The sequence below is a fragment of the Sciurus vulgaris genome (assembly GCF_902686455.1).
Source record: "Sciurus vulgaris genome assembly, chromosome: 7".
In the NCBI taxonomy this organism is placed as follows: Eukaryota; Metazoa; Chordata; class Mammalia; order Rodentia; family Sciuridae; genus Sciurus; species Sciurus vulgaris.
In genome coordinates, this window is record NC_136467.1 from 15,766,766 (window position 1) to 15,786,532 (window position 19,767).

At 44.9% G+C, this 19,767-nt stretch overlaps 1 protein-coding gene across 2 annotated transcripts in view; it reads right to left on the bottom strand.

Annotated features, from left to right (window-relative positions):
• MTHFD1L (methylenetetrahydrofolate dehydrogenase (NADP+ dependent) 1 like) overlaps window positions 1-19,767 on the bottom strand; it is a 197,848-nt gene that overhangs the window by 115,855 nt on the left and 62,226 nt on the right. For both annotated transcript variants that reach the window (XM_079146632.1, XM_079146633.1), the window contains exons 17-20: window positions 16,500-16,576; window positions 12,135-12,275; window positions 9,139-9,207; window positions 1,395-1,506 (exon numbers count right to left, since the gene is read on the bottom strand). In XM_079146632.1, the coding sequence (XP_079002758.1) occupies window positions 1,395-1,506; window positions 9,139-9,207; window positions 12,135-12,275; window positions 16,500-16,576 (399 nt within the window). The remainder of the gene's footprint in view (window positions 1-1,394; window positions 1,507-9,138; window positions 9,208-12,134; window positions 12,276-16,499; window positions 16,577-19,767) is intronic.

Genomic DNA, 19,767 nt, shown 5'->3' on the forward strand with positions numbered 1-19,767 from the left:
TGATACATATTCTATAAATACGTGATTGGCACGGTGCGCGCTGGGGGGGCGGAGGCAGACTGTCAGTACACAGACTGCTTGCTACTACAAGCTCTTTGATTTGCAGTTGATGCAGCAGAACCACCGCTTCCCTTAATGCCCAGCTATTCAGAGCTGCTCTTCCCCAGCCTCTTGGTCCATTAGTTCTACAATTATGCGCGATCAATTGAGCAAATCCATTTAGACAGCACAGCTAGCTACTCTAGCAGTGGATTTGGTCCCGAAGCAGCATGATTATTGTATTACACAGACCTTTGAGGAATGGACTTACATAAATCTCACTCCATCTTGACTTCTTATCTATAAAGAATTCTTAAGACAAGTCTCGACCCTGAATGAACTTAGGGATGTTGAAGCATAAAAGTACAAAATTAGGTTCCTCGTCCAGTAGAGTTTTTTTTCAGTAAGATACCTCTCTTCTAAGTTCGAGACAAGACTGATGGTTAAGTGTGAATGAAGCAACTGCTGTACTCTATCAAGGACATGTTCGTGGTGAAGGAGACTTACTGCCTGGCATGTGAAAATCTGTCAATCAACTTCTCATATGTCAAATTAAGGTCCTCGTCCAAGAATCCTTGTTTGTCTGGTTTTCTAACAGCCTTACTATCACCGCTGAGACCAGGGCTGGCACTGGCTGGGCAAACTCTACAGCAGGTGTCCCTTGTAGGCAAAATGTCTGCAGCCTCCTGCATCAAGGCTACTGGTTGGGCATCTCTCTGCTGTTAGGTCACAAAAACACATGGGGATTCTAGGGAAAGTAAAGTGATTTCAATTTCTTTGTCACACCATTACTACTGACAATGGTTCATCATTAATGTGACTTCCTCTGTGAGACAGTACCCTCCACCAGGCAGGGGCTGGGTCTGCTTTGCTCACCACTGGGTCCGCTTTGCTCACCACTGGGTCCCAGCTCTGAGCAGCAGGCTTTGTATCTGGTAGGGTCTCCCAAACATTTGTTGGATGACTAAATAATCTCATGAAGTCACTATCAAAAACTTTATCAGGTTATGATGGAAACTAATGAGGCTATTTAATCATCCATCTGATCCTATGAATTTGATGGAATACTGTTAGCACCATTTCACAGAAGAGGAAACTCGGGCTCAGTGTTAAAATGTGCCCAAGGTCACTCAATTGACGAGCGTTAATGTTCAAACGCTTAGGTGACCTCAGAACCACAGTCCACCCAGGACGTAATTTTGCTAGTGTAGGCCAGACCTGCGGGCTTTCCCAACACGAGACCACTAAGAAAGTGGGTCTAAAGGACAGATTTCACATCAGTGTGCTATCCCAGTCATTATCTTCTACAGCTTATCGACATGTTACAACCACAAAGTCCAAAAGAAACGACTTACCTACAAATCCTTCTTCGCCAACCAGTTTCAGGGCAATTTTGTCAGCGAGGACCGAAGAGTTGCCGTGGGCAATGTTAGCAAAGGGGCCAGCGTGCACAAACACGGGCGTGCCCTGCCGGAGGAGAACAAGTTAGGACCCCAGGAGACAAATGGAAGAATGGGAACAGATCGATCTGGGGTGGGACTGACTGTTAGGTGTTTTAATGACTCAAGTCATGCTGCTTTTATTTATACTGCATCTTCAAATTGCACAAAGCTTTCAACAATGAGTTAAAACACCCTGATTCACTCAAAAGACCAAATTTCTAATGTATTCTAGAACGGAGTTACTCTACATTTAATGCTGAACCAGGGGCAGAAAGCTATAATACAGCTATTTCCTACTATAATTTCAACAAGCTACTGTTAGCTGTCCCAGTGACCAGGAAATAAACTATTTACCTTATTTCATACTGCTCTACATCATATTTTTTAAAAGAATAGAATTAGACTCTGATGAGCTAAAAGGCTTTTAAAATTATTTTTCCAGTTAAGAAATTAGTCAACCCAAGATAAATCCAAAGTAAGCATTAGAAAATCAATATAATTAATTGTGGGAATCACAACACGCTGCCTACATAAAGATTAAGTTTAGGCTGTTTTTATTTTCATAATAAAGTTGTTTTCTGATTTTTTTTTTTTTTTTCCGTGCTGGGGATTGAACCCAGAGCCTTGTGCTTGCAAGACAAGCAATCTACCACTGAGCTATATCCCTAGTCGCTGCTTTCTAATTTTTTAAAGGTTCTGTTTAAACCTTTCTCATTGTTTAATGCTCTATGTTTGAATTGTGGTAACTACTAAGATAACAAAAGTAAAGAAAAATCTCACTCATAGTAAAATGTCAGAGTAAAAAAGATAAGGGTTTCACCAAAAAATTTTAGACTTCAATTCTTTTTGAAAAATATTTTTGTTGCAGATGGACACAATACCTTTATTTATTTATTTTTATGTGGTGCTGTGGCTGGAACCCAGTGCCTCCCATGTGCTAGGTAAGCGCTCCACCACTGAACTATAACCCCAGCCCTAGATTTTAATTCTTTAAACAAAATCTGTCAATATATTCATTTTAAATGATTTTCTTTGCTATTAATAAAAATGGACTTATCTAAAAAGATTTATCATTACGCATTAAAGTGTTCAGGTCTTATTCTGAGCCCAGCCAAGGCCATCGTGGTCTGTGCCCTGTGAAGGCTTCACTCCACCTGTGAAAATACAGGCTGCCCCTCTCTGACACGGGGGAAGGCAGGGAGCGAAGCAGGGGGCTGGGGGGCTGGGAGCCATGGAAAATTCCCATGAACCATGACGGGCTGTTGGCGGAACACAGTTCAAAGATGAGGGCACTGAACAAAAGCAGGAAGAAGGTCAGTGAGACAAATCATCTCTGAGAATAAAAGAGTTTCTCAAAGCCACGAAGTGATTCCCTGTTTCTGTATTTATTTTTCCTCCTGAAAGTCCCCAGGAGGGACAATGAGACAGGGCCCCAAGAAGCTCACAGCAGCGTATGCCAAAGAAAGCCAGGACTGGAAAGCCCAGGTGCAGAGGTCTCTGGATGCGTATGTGCGCTCCCTCGCTCCCTGCCTATATCTCCACCTTTCTAACAGTCCATAATTTCTCACTTCTTTCCAGATAAACCTTTTTTCCCCCCTTTTCTTTTCTTTTGTGGTACTGGGGACTGAACCCAATGGTCCTCAACCACTGAGCTACCTCCCCAGCCCTTTTTGAGACAGGGTCTCACTAAACTGCCTGTGTTGCTCTGGGATCCTTGTACCTCAGCCTCCTGAGTGGCTGGGCCCAGCTAGTTGAGACTTTTAAGTGCTCTGAAGAAAACATTTTTATAAAGACCCCAAAGTCCCCATCACCTCGAATCTTTGCTGATCTGAACACATGGCTGCCTAAGGTCAGCCTATGGAATTGGCTGAGTTTAACAAGGACAAGGTCACAGGCTCCATCCCTGGATGGGCAGCTGGCCTCGCTCTACGACTGCAACCTCTCCACAGCCATCTGTCTGAGAAGCACTGGGCCCTTGGCCTCCAGGGGACACAGGTGACAGTGTATGACTGAATCAGCACAAACGTCACTTTCCTTGGGATGACCACTCCAACCAGATTCAATGCAAAAGAAAAGGACTCTTATCCTGTCAAATCTTTCTTATTTTCTAAGTGACATAACTAACCTACAAAATTGCAAAGGCATTTTTTATTTAAAAGTTTTATTTTTAATTGACAGCAATTTTACGTCTTTATGGGGACACAACATGGTATTTTGGGTGATATACATAGGAGAAGAAGGCTGCAGTTTGGCTTCAGAAAGTCCTCCAAAGGCCGGGGGGTTAAAGGCTTGGTGTTGGACTTGGCACTCTCGGGAGGTGGAGGGCCTGCTGGGAGTTTTAAGTCCTGCTGGAGTCTCCTTGAGGGAACTGTGGCATCCTGGCCTCTTTCTCTCTGAGCTCTGCTCTGCCCTGCTCTCCCCCATGGGGTGCTATCTCTCCATAGGCCCCCAAAAAAGCACAGGCAAACGGATGCCATGGACTGAAACCTCTAAAACTGTGAGCCTAACCAGCCTTCTAGCTTTACATGTTGATCGTCTCAGGAGTCGCTCATTGTGACCAATAGGGAGCACATACAGATTCCATGAAGCTATACACACATCGGTCACCTCACATATTTATTTTATTTTTGGTAGTGAGCACATAGAAAATCTATTCTTTGGACAATTTTGAAAAATATAATACATTGCTATGAACTACGGTCACCTCGCTGTGCCGATTTTGAGAACTTATTCTTCTTTCTGACTGGAACTTTGCAGTATGGCCAAGATCTTCCCACTCCTCACCCTCCAGCCCCTGAGAACCACCCTTGTATTCTCCACTTTGCAAAAACATGTGCTAGTTTTGTATACATGAATGTAGTTCTAGTTAGAAACCACAGAATCAGATAATGTGTGAATACAAGCAAGAAGAGGCTAACCTCTTCTTTAGGTGAGAAACTGAAGGCCCAGAGAGGCTAAGGAAATTCTCCAAGGCCACACAGGAGATGAGCAACTAATCAAGAGAGAGCTCTGGTTCTGAAACTCCCAGTGTGGAGTCTGAATGGAAAAATTATTAAAACAGCATTGTTAGACATTCGCACCCAGGGATACATACCATTCAATGATGGGCGTAGCCATAAAATATAGTACTCTGAGTTTAATTCAGGGACTAAAACAATCTATGCCTAATTCAAAGGGATAAAAATACCTTGAATTTGGTATTTTGTTTTCTATGCAGAACACTTTGAAAAGTAATGGTGGAGCTATCTTAGTTTTTCATGATGATGAAATTATGAACCATCTCCATGACAGACTTTCCAAACATTCATGAGATTGACACTTCGGTTAGTTGGTTGCTTACCAGAGCTCTCATAGAACACCATCCAAAGGAACATTCTTCAGTGCTGGAAAGTCTATTCTGCACACACCAAATACTATAGCCACTAGCCACATGTGGCTACTGAGCACTTAAAATGGAGCTGGCAAATATTTCTCTAAATAAGTGAATGCACAAATAGAAATGTGGCTAAAATGATGGAATTGTTACTTTTGTAAGATTTTAATTCAGATTGGAATAATCCCGTGCAGTCCGATTGGCTGCTATACTGAATACTGCATTTGAGCTTGTGGGTATTTTTGTCAAAACTGCATATGGTTAACTCACGGGAAATTTTGTTAAATCTTCCAAAGGGTTTTCGGCCTGGCTCCCTCCATGAGGCTCATCTGGATACCTAGGTCTTACTCCACAGACTTCTGGTCCACTTGGTCTGGGGTGGATCCTGGCATTAATCAGTATCCTTAAACCTTTTGGAAGTTTTCTGAGGTGCAGCCAGGACTGAGAACGACTTAGCTCCTAACCTGTGGAGAGGTGGCCCTTGACAAATTGCTATGAGACTAACAATCAAGTGTTTTCCAAACTGAGCACTGGAGATTGTCCTGAGCACTGGAGGTGCTGGGTCTGCAGGAATGCAGGATGGTGGAGTTAGGGGGTCAGGGAGGCTTCCACCAAGATCACAAAGGAAGGCCCAGGAGACCAAAGTGTGGCAGGCTTGGAATCCCTGCAGGCAGCCCCTGAGAGGGCGATGCACAGAGATGTGAGAAGACAAAGCTGCAGTGGAGACCCCCAGGATTAAGAGATGCCAGTATCAAGGGACCTCTGCTGAGGAAGGTCGCAGAAATCAAGCAGCAACAGGCCAAGAGAGAAGCCATGTGGGCTGTCACTAGTAAAGTCACAGAAATGGAGCTACATATGTCCTCCACATCATGCCCAGTGCCCCAGATGCTGGACTGGGCTACAGGACTTGTCTGCCTGCCTGGATTTTGTTCTAGCTTTGGTCCCTTTCTTTCTATGCCGCTATCCTTTCTTCTATGCCCCTATTTCTCCCTTGTGGAATACAGATGTTTACTCTGTGCCATTACATGTTGGCTACATGTAACTTGCTTTTGATCTTTATAGGGGAAAGCAACCAAGAGTTTGCCTTGAGTCTCAGAAGAGAGTTTGGATTTGAACTTGTGGGTAATGCCAGAACTCTTAAGACGACGAGGACTCTTGGAAATGGACTAAATGTATTTTGCACTGTGAGATGGGGATGAGCTCTGCAGGGTCAGGGTGGAATATTATGGTATAGATATGAGGTATCTCCCTAAAGCTGATGGGTGAGACAATGCAAGAAGTTTCAGAGATGAAATGATTGGATTATGAGCACTCTAACCTGATGGATGGATTAATCCACTGACATATATTAACTGGGTGGTAACTGTGGGCAGGTAGAGTGTAGCTGGAGGAAGCAGGTCACTGAGGTTCTGCTATGGGGGTTTGTATTTTGTCCCGTGTCTGTCTTTCTCTCTCTCCTTCCTTGTCGCTGGCTCTTTGCGGTATCAAATCCGCGGATATTTGTCACCGCCTGCAGCAACAATTTGCACAGGTCTTATGGGTGGTGGAGTGGAAACTGAGCCACTTCTATCTCTGGGCTGCTTCCTTGCTTGCTTGTTTATAGAGGATAGAGGAAATGAGGCTTACTTGCTTTGAGAGGAGAGAGAGACTTTGTTTATCAGAGAGAAAGAGAGTTTGCTTAAGAGAGAGACTTTGAGAGAAGGACAGGCTTTGCTTAGAGCTTAGAGGAAGAGAGACTTGCTACGCCTTACTTAAGGTCTGCTGCTTACTGGTGCGTCCTGCATCCTGTGAACTAAGGGTGTGTCTACCTAAGGTGCTTTAGTGATGCATCTCAGTTCTCCGCTCTGCGATCTGCCTTCCGCCGCTTTCTGCTAGCTGCTGTTCTGCTTTCTACTAGCTGCTGCTCCGCTGTCTTTTCTTTCTGCTTGCCACTTCTTCTGCTAGCTGCTGTGTGTTGTCTCGCTCTGCCTACGCTTATATCACCTCCAGGAGGTGGAGAGCAGGGCCACGCCTCTTATGCAAAGATTAGCAAGACGCTAGATGTCCGAACAGGCACAATTATGAGTGCTTGAGAACACATGCGCACACTGTGTGCATGGACGATAAATCACCTGAGTGTGCTTATGTCAATTAACCTCCTCACTGCCGATGTGATCAGGCGCCGTTCTGGTGCTGTCAACGTGGCACAGCCCCCAACACTTCCTGGTCTCTCTTCTGTCCTGAGCTGCTTCCTTCCATCACGCCCTTCTGCTGTGATCTGCATCACTTCAGGCCCAAAGCAAAGGAGCGACTTGACCACAGACCGAACCTCTCAAACTGTGAGCCAAAATAAACTTTCCTCCCCTGAGCTGTTCCTGTCAGGTCCTTCGTACCTAGTGATGCAAAGCTGACTAAAACACTGGGAATCAAAGGTCCTATTTTCTACTTAAGTTTGAAAGGTATTTTTCCCACCCAAGTAGCTCTTTGTAGCTATCCCTGCAGGTCTGAAATTCCAGGTTCAGCAGATTCACAACAAGAGTCAGGTCCTCGAAAGCTCAGGAAGGGGCAGAGGAGCAGAGAGGAGATAGAAGAGAAGCCTGTGGGAGGCCCCAAGAGCCAGAGAACTGAGTGCTTCAGAAGGAAGATATGGCCAGCTGTGCCAACCCTGCTGAGGGACAGTTAGGAAAATGACAGATCGGAAGATTTGGTCAGAAGGAGGGAGAGGTGACCTTGACCAATGTCACGAGGAGCGTGGAAGCTGAGGTGAGAGAAGGTGAAAGCTCGCATAACAGATAGGAGTCTCTCTGATGTAAGAAACACATGACTGCCCCGTCCTCCGCCCCCTTAGCTGGATGAGGACACAGGGTTGCAGGAGGCTCTGGGAAGGTTTTGCTGGGTTTTAACACAGCCCACTCCAGAGCATGACTGCCCGCTGATGGGATGATTGGTAGAGAGGGAGGGAGGATTCAGGCTCAGAGGGGAGAGGACTCAGTACCTTCAGATCATACTCCTTCATCCGGGGCGGAAAAGGTGCATCTGCCCTCTGAGCCACAGCCTCCTTGGCACCTCCTTGCTCTGAATGGTTGCACCACTGCTGCCATACATGTTCATAACTGGATCTAAGCTCTCTCGGGCCAAGCCCTTCAGACTGTGAAGCTCGTTCCTGCCCAAGGAGGCTCCTCTGTGCTGAGGGTCAGCCTGGATCCCCAGCGCTCTTCCACATGTCTTCCCAATAACCGTTTAGTTGTTCCTACCACCACCATCTTTCGCGGAAGAAAACAGATTGAGATACTAAATAACTTGCCCAGGTCATAGCTGCAAATGGCAGAGCATCCATTCGAACCCAGCTTCATACCAGATGAATGAATGGATGGGTTTCCACCGTGACCCCCAACATTCTTGCCCTCTGCTCACCTCCACCTCCCTTTTCCACTGCGGCTTGAAAACAAATACCCCACTTGCACCACTGATGAGGCAAATTTTCTCCCAACTCCAAGCCTAGCAACACTTGCAGGGAGCCAGAGATCGCCACGGTGGAAATTTTTACACCATGGTGACTGGCAAATGACACAAAGGAGGGAATTTCTGCCCTAGAGAGCTGTCTGTGAAAACACTTACCTGTACCCCAAGGTCCCCACCCGACCCCATCCTTGCACGCCTCTTCTGCTCAACCTGACCTGTGTGCCACCTCCTTGTTTGGGTTCAAATCCTGGGGTCTAATTAGCTAGGAACTAGCTAGAAGGAACTTGACAACTGCTAAACCCAATGAGTCTGACTAGTGACTAGAAAACTAGATTCCAATAGATGTTCTCATGATGAAAAAAATTCAGTTTGGTGAAGACAGGACAAAAAATTCAGTTCAAAGTTTTTGTACAAGAGTACAAAAGCCGTATCTCATAAAAGTGGAGTACAGTACACTCTCCTAGAAAACACTTCTCAGCATTTGCTGTTCTTTGAGAAAAAAATAAGCAAACAAACCACAAAATCCCAAACCCAGTGATTATGAAGGATTAAATTAAGGAAGAAAAAAAATGTAAAACAGAAAACATCATGTAAATGCAGCTGTACAACCTACTGAAAAATAAGAGATATCAACTTTCTAAGTTTCTACTCTGATCCATTAAGCCAAGATTTGAATCACATCTAAGAATCTATAGATTCACTTTTATCTTTTTTTTTCAAGTGACCAAGAAGTTCTTTGGTGTTCCTTGCCGGGCTCATGGTGGCTCATGTTCCACAGTGACATACAGGCAGTCCGATTAAGGTGAACGCTGTAAACGGTTACCATGAAAGAAAATCACTTACTTCAAGTGTCTGCATCAGATTCGGTTTTATTGCATCTTTCATCAACACTGTCAAAGCACCTGTCACCCCCTACAGGACAGAGAAAAGCATTCAGATTACTGAAAGAAGACCATCAGGCAATGTTCAGTCTCTTGGCTGTTTCTCCCCAGCCGGGTGAGCATTCTGAGGCTGCCCTCACCCCTGGGTTGTGGGGGACAGGTCACTGCAGCTTCTGTCCACTTCTCCCCAACCAGAGCCAAGAATGGCGGTAGCCAACCCGAGACACAGAGTGTGGGGACACAGGAGTCCTTGCTCTTCCCAAACACTCCTTGATGGCATTTGAGAGGCTCCCCGTGCAAAAGATCTCTCAATCTACCTCCAAGTGTTTTCTGGCAATTTAGGCATATTATATTTTCATTACCAAAGGCTTTACTATTGCCTGAAGAAGTGAGAACTGAAGCAAGGCTATTCTGGAATGGGTACAGAAGAGGTCAAGGGAACTGGCTAAGGGCCCTGGCTGGGTGGCACCCTCTAGGCCTGACCCCAGGAGAAGGCACTCAGTGCTGCACCTGGAAGGCTCCTGGCTCACATCTGAAAGGCTCCAGGGGGGTGTGCCCACTCTCTAGAGTGAAGCTATGCCACCTTATGTAATGGGAGGCTGGCTCTCCAGTTCCCTCCCAGGCCCCTTCAGAAGGAGGGGCTGGGGTCGGGGCTCAGTGGTACAGCACTTGCCTGGCATGTGTGAGGCACTGGGTTTGATCCTCAGCACCACATAAAAACAAATAAGTAAAATAAAGGTATTATGTCCATCTAGAAGGAAGGAAGCAGATCAAGGGTGAAGCCTGAGAGTTAGTGAGAAAAATGCCCAAGAATGTCACCGGTGTACAATTTTATTTTAAATGAGATGCCGCCATTTACTTCTTTTTCCAGAAAAATCCCTCTCTCCTTGCTGAAGACCCTGTGCAGCACCTTGCTGTTTTTAACACTCCGTCAGCAGTTACTGGGTGAGGCAACTGCATGAGGAGAGGCCTGGCAGGGTAGCTCTGAAGAAAAAAAGAGGGGCACAGTGCTTCAGAACACACAGCACCTTTTCACCACGTCCCCTGACGTGACGCAGAGGTGCCAGAATCTAGAGAATCCGCACCACTGCGAAGGGCAGAATTTCCGCCCTCTGCTCCTGTCACCAAAGACACTGTTTCTCTCATGTGATCAGTTTCTCTTTTCATAATACTCATTTAAGATTTATAAGAAACCAATCCATTTTCTACCTCACCCTGAAAATACACATCACAAGAAAGGTCACTATTATTATGAACACAAGAAGGTGGCACTCTGTGAGGGATGGCAGGGGCTCAAAGACACCGGAAGAGCAGCAGCATGCCTGTGTGTGTTCACCATCCTGGCTTGTCTTCACCAGGCCTCTCAATGCCAATGAAGAGATGAAGGGAGGAAAGAGGCTGAGCCTCCTCCTGGCCTTTTGCATCCTGTGTCTATGGTGGGGACAGCCTGGACATACTCTTCCAGGGCATCTCAGAATCAAAGATCTGGAAGAAACTTCAGTAGCTCCTGACTCCCACCCTCAGTTTTCTTTTTTAATATTTTTTTTAGTTGTCAATGACCTTTATTTATTTTTTAAAATTTATTTATATGTAGTGCTGAGAATTGAACCCAGTGCCTCCCATGTGCTAGGCTAGTGCTCTACCACTGAGCCCCAGCCCCAGTCCCAGCCCCAAACACCCTCGGTTTTCTATGACTAACGATCAATTGTTCCAACTGGATGAAGCACAATTTGAAGAAATTAGGTACTTTTTGCAAACAAGATACACAAAAGAAATGTAAAAGATTAGATTTTGTATTTGCTCTAAGTCTGAGATATTTTAACACTCTTGAAAATAAAGAAGCACTATTTGAGGATTAAGCTTCAAATGACTGCTGACATATTTATTACTACCCAAGATTAAAAAGATAGGGAGAAATGTATTTATACAGAAACTGGTTAAAAATGGTCAGAATTTGGTAATTTTTTAAAAAACAGAACTTTTTCAGCACCCTGAATTTGGGTTTCTCTGTAAGCTTTCTACTACGAACTCCGTGGGGCTGCTGACATAAACACGTCTGATCTATCCGACAACCTAGGAGATAAGTCACTCCGATTGTTTCTTCAAAAGTAGCCAAAAAGTCATCAAAACACCTTGGCAAAGGATTCAAATTACACCCTTGAAATTAATAAATAAAACATTACTTTGCCTGGCACCTTTCACAACTGCTGTTCAAGAGTCAGTCTGCATTTTGAATTCCACCCTCGTCTGTGACTCCATCTGTGGGGACGTCTCACTGGACGGGAATGATGTTGGATAGGGCTGTGACATCCCTACACCCTGCAGGCAAATGAAATAGCTTGGGCTCTGCTGGGGTTCACGTCAGCAGTGAGAAAAGGAGAGGAGGAGATTGGGGTGGCAAACTGGAACAAGCACCAAGAAAGTCAGTGGGGTGCCATGAGAACTTTACAGAAAACGTCACTCTACTTATCAGAGGGTCAGAAGAGTCAGACAGAGAGCTGAGATGTGCGTGTACAACGTGAAGCCCAAACCCAAGGCACGGCATTCATAAGCGGGGGAGCAGGCTGGTGCTGAAAGTGAGCTGATCATAACTTTACCTTCCCGCTGCAGAACACCCTGCTCCTATGCCTTGGAAAGGGGATTTGCCCCTGATTTAAATATGCAGGTACATTTTGCACATTTCTAAAAAGCCCCCAACTGCTGGGGAATGAGCTCACTCTAACCCAAGCAGAAGCAGGGATCAAGATATGTAAAAACAGCAAAAGAACTTTGTGAAATAAACTTGTGTTTTGGTCATAGCCAGGCACAGTCACGGACAAATGCTCAGGAGAGCACTGTGAAGCCGGGAGGCCAGTAACCGGAGAGCTTCTGCACCCCATCACACGCTGATGACACGAGGGACAACCCTCACTCTTCAGACGGACAGCGAGCTCTCTGGGGCCTCTGAGTCATACTCACCAAGTCGTCTGCCGTTACAGGCTGCCCGTTTTTGTCACTGGCCACCACCATCCTCCCCAGCCGCTCCTTCATGTCCCTAAGGCTGTCAGTCAGGGCCAGCACTGCCATGATCTCACTGGCCACCGCGATGTCAAACTGTGCCTAAAGAGGCCAAAGCAAAGGTAGTGGTCAGCTGCAGAGCCATCAGGACAGCGGGTCCACAGGGCGCGGGACCTCAGGCAGCTGGGGGCCATCCTCAGTGGCCAGGCTCACACCCACAGCAGTTTTCTGAGCGTGGCAGAGCACACAGGGTCTTGTCTTGGTGTGACCTAGGGTGGCCTCCCGGTGTGACCACGCTGTCCCTGTGCTGGTGAGAGGAGTTGCCTGTGTGGGGCCCGTCAGACCTGCTCACGGCACCATGTGGTTGGCTACTGTACGCAGACTTGAAGCTAAGTTTTAAGTCATTACCTCTCTATCCTGGGTCTCCACCACGAGGCCCTAAGTGCTATGAACGCAGGGACCACATGGAAAGGTTCACTGCTGAAGCTCAGCAGGAAGGACAATAAGTGAAACCCAGTTGGCGCTCAATGCCTGCTGACTGAATTAATGAACAGCTTACTGGCTATCTCCCTTGTTGAGGAGACTGCATTTGTCTGTCCAGCAAAGGGATGAGGAATAGAAGGTAAAAGAGGGTCCCTCGGGTCCCTCTGGCTTCGTGCATGGGGACTAGCTTCCCAGAGCAGAGCTCAGCAGAGCTGTCAAAGGGTGGCACGGACTTGATCGTAGCACCAGCAAAGTCAGGGAACAGTGACTTTCTGTGAAAAGTTCCCAGGACTTCCTGTTCCCCTGTCTTGGCTCTGGCTCTAGGTTGTATGGAATCCAAGGGGAACTCAAAGGGACCCATGGAATGTGTGCCGCCTCCTCATGATTCCGCCACTAGGAAAGTTTCTTTGGACAAAACCACATCATTAAGTTCCAGCTTAATTCCCTTCTTCCCAAGGGGAGCTTGAGCCAGACAAGTTCAAGCTAACAGAGAGAAAATGGCCATGCCCTGGTGGGTCGCCTTAGGAAGTACTTCATTACCCACTCCCGCCACTGACAAGTGAGGAAATGAAGAAAATAAGGAGCTTTCTGGCTCCTTCCTGGTTAAGATTGCATTAGTCACTGACTCAGTGAAAAAAATATTACCTGAAAGTCAAATACAACTATACTCAATTATTACTTTCTCAGTATAATAAATTCCAAATGCAAGTGATTTTTTTTGTTGTTGTTGTATGAAATCTAGGACTCTCTATACCCCCATTATATTATAAACCATGCATGTAAGAAAAATGACTAAAATATTGAGATTTTTCTATATAAAACATGAGACTGGAAATACTCTTGCAATATTAATTGTGTAAAAAGAAGAATTTATAACATATACAGGTTTTTAATTTGTATGTTGCAATTTCAAAATTTGCAACTTGAGCAATACAAGAAAAAAGAGAAAGAAAGAAATTGGGGCAATTTAAGTATTACTAGTCACTTTACTAACTGTACCATGCACATAGTGGAAGATGTCTGCTACACATATTATTTTCACTACAGCATATTTAGGATCACCTAACACTGTAAACACCCTACACATCCACTGGCAGAAAACTGATTGAATCGATTTATATTTATGAGATGTTAACAGTTAAAATGATGATGTAGCAGTGGCACACACCTGTAATCACAGTGGCCCCGGAGACTGAAGCAGGAGAGTTGCAAGTTCGAGGCCAGTCTCAGCAACTTAGTGAGGCCCTAAGCAACTCAGTGAGACTCTGTCTCAAAAAATAAAAAATAAAAAGGGCTGGGGATGTGGTTCAGTGGTTGGTGCCACTGGTTCAATCCCCAGTATGAAAAAAAAAAAATGTAGCTCTACATTTATTACCATAAGATATTCTCCATAGTCATATGGTTTAAAAAAAGGGCAGATAAATATTTTTCTGCTTAAAAATATACATAAAGCAATATGAGATAATATAACCTTGGGCAAATTAGTTAACGTAGCATTCCCACTTTTCTCACTGGTAAATGAGACTTATAAACCGAATGTGCTGAAGTACATAAGGGGCCTGTTAAGATCAGGCACACAGCACACACTCAGATCGGTCACTGTTATCCTCCGCCTCTCCCGGACCTGAGCAAACAGTAGGAAAGTCTGCAGAGCAAAGGAGAAAGACCCTTTGCTGCTCCCTTTCTTTCCTCATCCTTTTTTCAGAGGCCACAAGTACCAGTGACTGGGTACATTTTTCCACTTTCCATTTTAGATGCCATATAATTCAGATAATTTATACATATATTAATATAAGATCTATACACACATGAACATGGATAGTGGCTTTTTCTTAAAATACACAGGATTACATTGTCTGGATTTTGATTTGAATTTTTAAGAATGTTTTAGCTTTTAGAAGTCTTTTCACTTCACAATCAGCATGAGAGCTCTGTTTATGTCACCCACCTATAGATGTTATGTTCAACACCTGCACGTACCTGTGTTACAGAGGATATGCTTTTTTTTTTTTTTTTTTTTTGCAAATTTACACTTTTTTAATAATACACACTGGTGTCAGGAAAGATGTGCTTTAAATATACGAAATAAATGTCCCCGATGAACACTTGGGTTGTTTCAAATTTTCATCATTACAAATGAGGCTTCAATTTATATCCTCAGAGTTTATCTTTTTTTTTTTTTTTTTTTTTTTTTTTTGCACACAAGCACATATTCCTTCTCCTCCTCTTCCAAAATGATTTTGGTCATTAAGTGGTAACTGTTGGAGTATTTCAAATTTTAATGCTAACTAATGATCTTCCAAAAGGCTTTGCCAACTTGTACTCTAACACAGTATAAAGTCTCCATTTCCTTGCATCCTCACCAACATTTCGTGTTAACTATTTATGTTCTGGTAAGTTAGAAGACTGTTTTCATTTGCAGTTTTACAGATGTCTCCTCATGTTGGCGTTTTGTCTCTGCCTCTGTGTTCCATTTATGTGCTTGACAGGTACTAAGTGAACACCTGCTATTACCACTGGGTAACCAAGTTCTGTCCCAAGCGAAGAGAACACAGCCATGAATACAAAAGGCAAAGCCCCTGTCCTCATGAAACTCCCACCATAGGAGAAGCTGAGAAAAACATGATAAGCAAAAGTGTGTAAGGACGTTAAGTCCGGTAAGGAGAGGGGCTTTGGGGACAGGTCGGTGCAGTTTTGCATAGGTGGCCAGGGAGGACTTGACGGAAAGAGCAGAATTTGCCTTTTGCTGTTCAGATGCTCTTTCTGTTTGGCACACTGTTTTTTTTTTTTTTTTTTTTTTTTTTTTTTTGCGGTGCTGGAGATCAAACCCAGGGCCTCGTGCTTGCAAGGCAAGCACTCTACCGACTGAGCTATCTCCCCAGCCCCCTAGCACACTGGTCTTTGTCAGGAGTGTGGCAAAGATCCTCTTCCAGGCCTTTACTGTCATTTAATGTTTTTGTATGTTGAGGAGTTTCACTTTAATTTTCAATCATGTCAAAATTCTCTCTTCTTTATAGTTTCTGCATTCTATGTCAGTGGTGGTTCACTATTGACAGCAATTGAAGATGTCTGACTGTTTGAAATCTGTCTGTGTCCAAGTTCCAGGATTTGGAGGAGGAAGGAAGATTCATGGGCTTAGTTTGTCTTCTCAATCTGATCCCCGTATTTGCTTTTTTATTTCAAAATATTTCCAAGTCTATTTGGAATGAGGACTTGTTATTACAAGAAAAGCTATTGCCCTCCTCCGACTTAATGTGTAAAGGGAATAAACCTAAAACTATCCAAAAATATAAGGTTTATCAATAAAAAAAATTAGGGGCCTGCTACACCTGGCTAAGAAATTATGGAATGAATTTATCTTACCTAAGAGCCACTGACCCACATCAGAGACCCATTAAGAGGAGGGCAGACCTCATTTTCCTTTCACATCCCCTGTGTTTGCTTAATCAGTCATTCGCCTTTGAAAAACTCAGCGATGTTAAGCCCAATAATTAGGTGTTTGCTCTTTGGTTTATGAGAATCAAGTGTCTGAGATCTTCATTTTTCTGTTGTGATGCAGATGTTGTGGGTGGGTTTCCCATAAAACATGTATACTCGAAGGACACCCGAGTGGCTCTTGCCAGAAATACACAGGCAGATAATGGTGAGGGGACGGCGCAGCTTCCTGCCCAGCACCCCCCAGCCCCCCCACCTCCCCAGGCTCTCTCAGTCCTGCGCCCTGAAGCAGCTGGAGAGCCACGCCACCACAGGGGGAAGAGAAGGGAAGGAAAGAGGCAGAAAAGCAGAGATGGAGGGAACCAATGCAAGTGACCCAGATCGGGCCAGGAAGACAGCGCCACCTACCTGCCGCGAATATCCCTTCTCTGTGCTGGCTTGCCCAATGGTTATTTTTCGTAAAAATCGGTCATTGGTATCCAATACTGAAAGAGAACAGATAACTTGTTCAATCAAAAAGTGTGGACTGGGTGATGCTGAGCAAGTGGCAGGAAGCGAGGTCAAATGAACAAGACTACCCGCGAGGGGTGAGTGCCTTAAGAAGATACAGGAGGTGATAGAAGAGGGGGTGGGCTAGGACACCCTTCCTAATTAGATAGCAATGGAGTATGGCAGACCCAGAGGGGGAAGATGGCATGACTCCACCCGAGACAGCCAGGGAGGAAAATCCATGGAGACGCAGCACGGAACAGTTCCCAGGGCAGAGTGGACTGGTTATTTACTGGGCTCGGAGTTTTTGTTAAAGATGGGATTCAGAGAGCATCACTGGGGATTTATTTGATGCCATGAAGTGTGTGGTTAAGACGGAACACAATTTACTAACTGCATAATGGCCCTGACAAAAATGGTGACAGAAATTACATAGTGTGCTCAGAACTTCAAGCATCTGCAGGATGAGGAAGGTTAATCTTTCTTTGACACAGAAAAGCACTAGCGGGCCTCCGATGTCCCCGAAGCCAATTGCCACTGATTCTTTTGGTCTCTCACACACACACTCAGACACACTATAACTCACACTCCAACACATATAAACCTCCTCTGCGATTCTTAAAGACATAAGCAGAGCATCTAAAAGGGAAATATCATTACTAGCTAATATGCTTATCCCCAAAATGCTTAGCACTGTTGTATAAAGTGGAAACATCTTTCCCGATGTGTAGCTAGGCAATGTTGGCACCAGACTGAAGCGATCTTCTTACCAAATTTATTTAAAGTCAACGTGGAAATTCAGCTGCTCTTTGTTTAGTAAAGAGAAAATAAGCAAAAGGTTAGCAAGACCAACTACGATCGGTGGCATCCAGTGTCTGCCTGTGCTTTCTACGTGGCCCAGGTAGAGGAGGGCATCTCGCAGTCCACTAGGACTCTGATAACCAGGGAAAGGTGTGCAAGCGTGGGTGAGACCTACGAGAAGAAACGTGGAGGTTCGATTCCAGCCCACCGGGAAGACAGAGGGCAGACAGCAGCCCTGAGTCGGAGTTCCTGGCCTCAGTGGCGGGGCTGCAGGTGGAACAAGCAACGCATTCTTCCTTCCTGGAGCAGGCACTGAGAGCCTATTCTGTGCCCAATGCTGTGCTTGCTGCCCAGGGACCCAAAGGTGACGTCGGTCTGATGGAAGGAACTTCCTCCAAGGGGAGACATGGGGAGCACCAGGAGGAGTGTGGAAGGACAGGGGCGGGGCCCTGGGGTGGCTTTGTTGTTTCAGTCTTTGCTCCAGACAGTCCTTGAGCCCCTCAGTGGGCTATCCACCTGGGACAGGACCACCATTTCAGCTTCTGGGCACAGCAGAGCACCGATTCCCTATCATGTCACTGGGGCAGTGCAGGGAACCAGAAATTTGAAGAGGACACACAGGGATGAATGAGGCTGGGGGGGCCTCAGCCCTGCTGGGAGATGGGGGAAGATGTAAGCCTGTGACCCGAGGGGGGGCATGGGTGCTCAAAGACACAGGGACTCCAACCTGCCCAACTCAGCAAAGCCCTGCTCTTGGTCCTCTGGAAACAAGAGTGGCTCAGTATCTACATTTTCTTCTGCTTGTGTTATGTTTCTGGAAAAGTCTGTGATTTCTGGTTCCAACCTGTTACCAGGCACAAGAGGCCTCTGAGCTTCTGTCTAAGGCACAGGATGAAATGATGAGCATTTGCAGCCAGGTTGAAAGCAAATTGATTTGACATCCATTTCACCTGAGGTGTTTTTCCATCCCCCCCCCACAGTAGGGACCTGAGTGTCCCCTCCAGTTATCCAAATGATTTAATCTCATCACAGGATTACACTAGTTCCAGATCTAAGCCAGAAAACTAGTAATTGAGGGCACACATGCCCTCAATTCATGTGTGGAGAGTCAGACTACTTATCAAGTGTCAGTTTAATTTCCTCTAACTGTTGTCCATCATGAAACAGTTGTTTTCACTTAAGTGGCTCAAACAGTAAAATAATTTTAGTGGTTCTTTTTCTTTAATCATTTTTAAAATTTGTCACATCTGTTAAAATTGATTTGTAACCACAGAACACTTGAGCCCTGCGTTCCTTCTCAGAGAGAATCCAGTGGCCTCCTGGCCCTGGGTGTAAGAGGTGATGTGGCTTCTCTCTCCGACACCTCAGCTGAGCCTCTCTTTTTGATGTCTGCCTTGGCTGGAGCCCCAAAGCAGCCGTGGAAGGATGCCAACCTGTGTAGAAATTTCTCTCTTGGTGTATCCACATGCATGGTTTAAAAAATACTAATTTCCATCAGCATGCCTTTTTATCCACCGGTAAACCTCCCAAAAGGTTTTACACATTTAAACATAACAGCATTTAACAATTAATCTTCCTAGTTGTAAAAATTTTTTTCAAACGAGTAGGCTTCCCAATAAAATGCTGGTAAATATTCACATCAGTTGTTAAAAATACTGTTGGTCTCTTTGAGAACAGAGGCATTTTAAATAAGTTGTGATTTACCCACAACACTGCTTCAGGGGCTGGGAATGTAGCTCAGTGGTAAAGCGTGTGTTTTGCATGCATGAGGCCCTGGGTTTGATGCCCAGCACTATGAAAAGTGAAAAATAAGAAATAAAGTAAAATGACCATTAAACAAAGGGATAACAAAATAGAAAATGCTTATGACCTGAATGAAACTAGTTAAAAACAAAACCTATATACCCAGATTATAACAGAACACACCTGCAATCCCAGTGGCTTGGGAAGCTGACGCAGGAGGATGGTGAGTTCAAAGTCAGACTCAGCAATGTATTGAGGCCCTAAGCGACTCACCGAGACCCCGTTTCAAAAAAAAAAAGAAAAAAAAAAAGGGCTGGGGATGTGGCTCAGTGGTAAAGCACCCCTGGGTTCAATCCCTGGTACCAAATTCAAGACAAAACAAAACAAAATATGCACTGAAAAATGACAAACAGCATTGTTATTCATCTAGTGAGGTGGTGTTCCTTATTTATTTGGCACATTTCCAAAATCTCTATACTGTTATCATTTTAAAATGAAAAATAGACCTTTAATAGTTCCCAAGGATATTTTAAGTTAGTTTGGGAGACAAAGACCACAGAAAAGCTGCCTAAGACAACCAGAGTGTCCAATAGTCACGAGTGGTGCTTTCAAGTTTGCAAAGCACACGCCCATTTATTTCCAC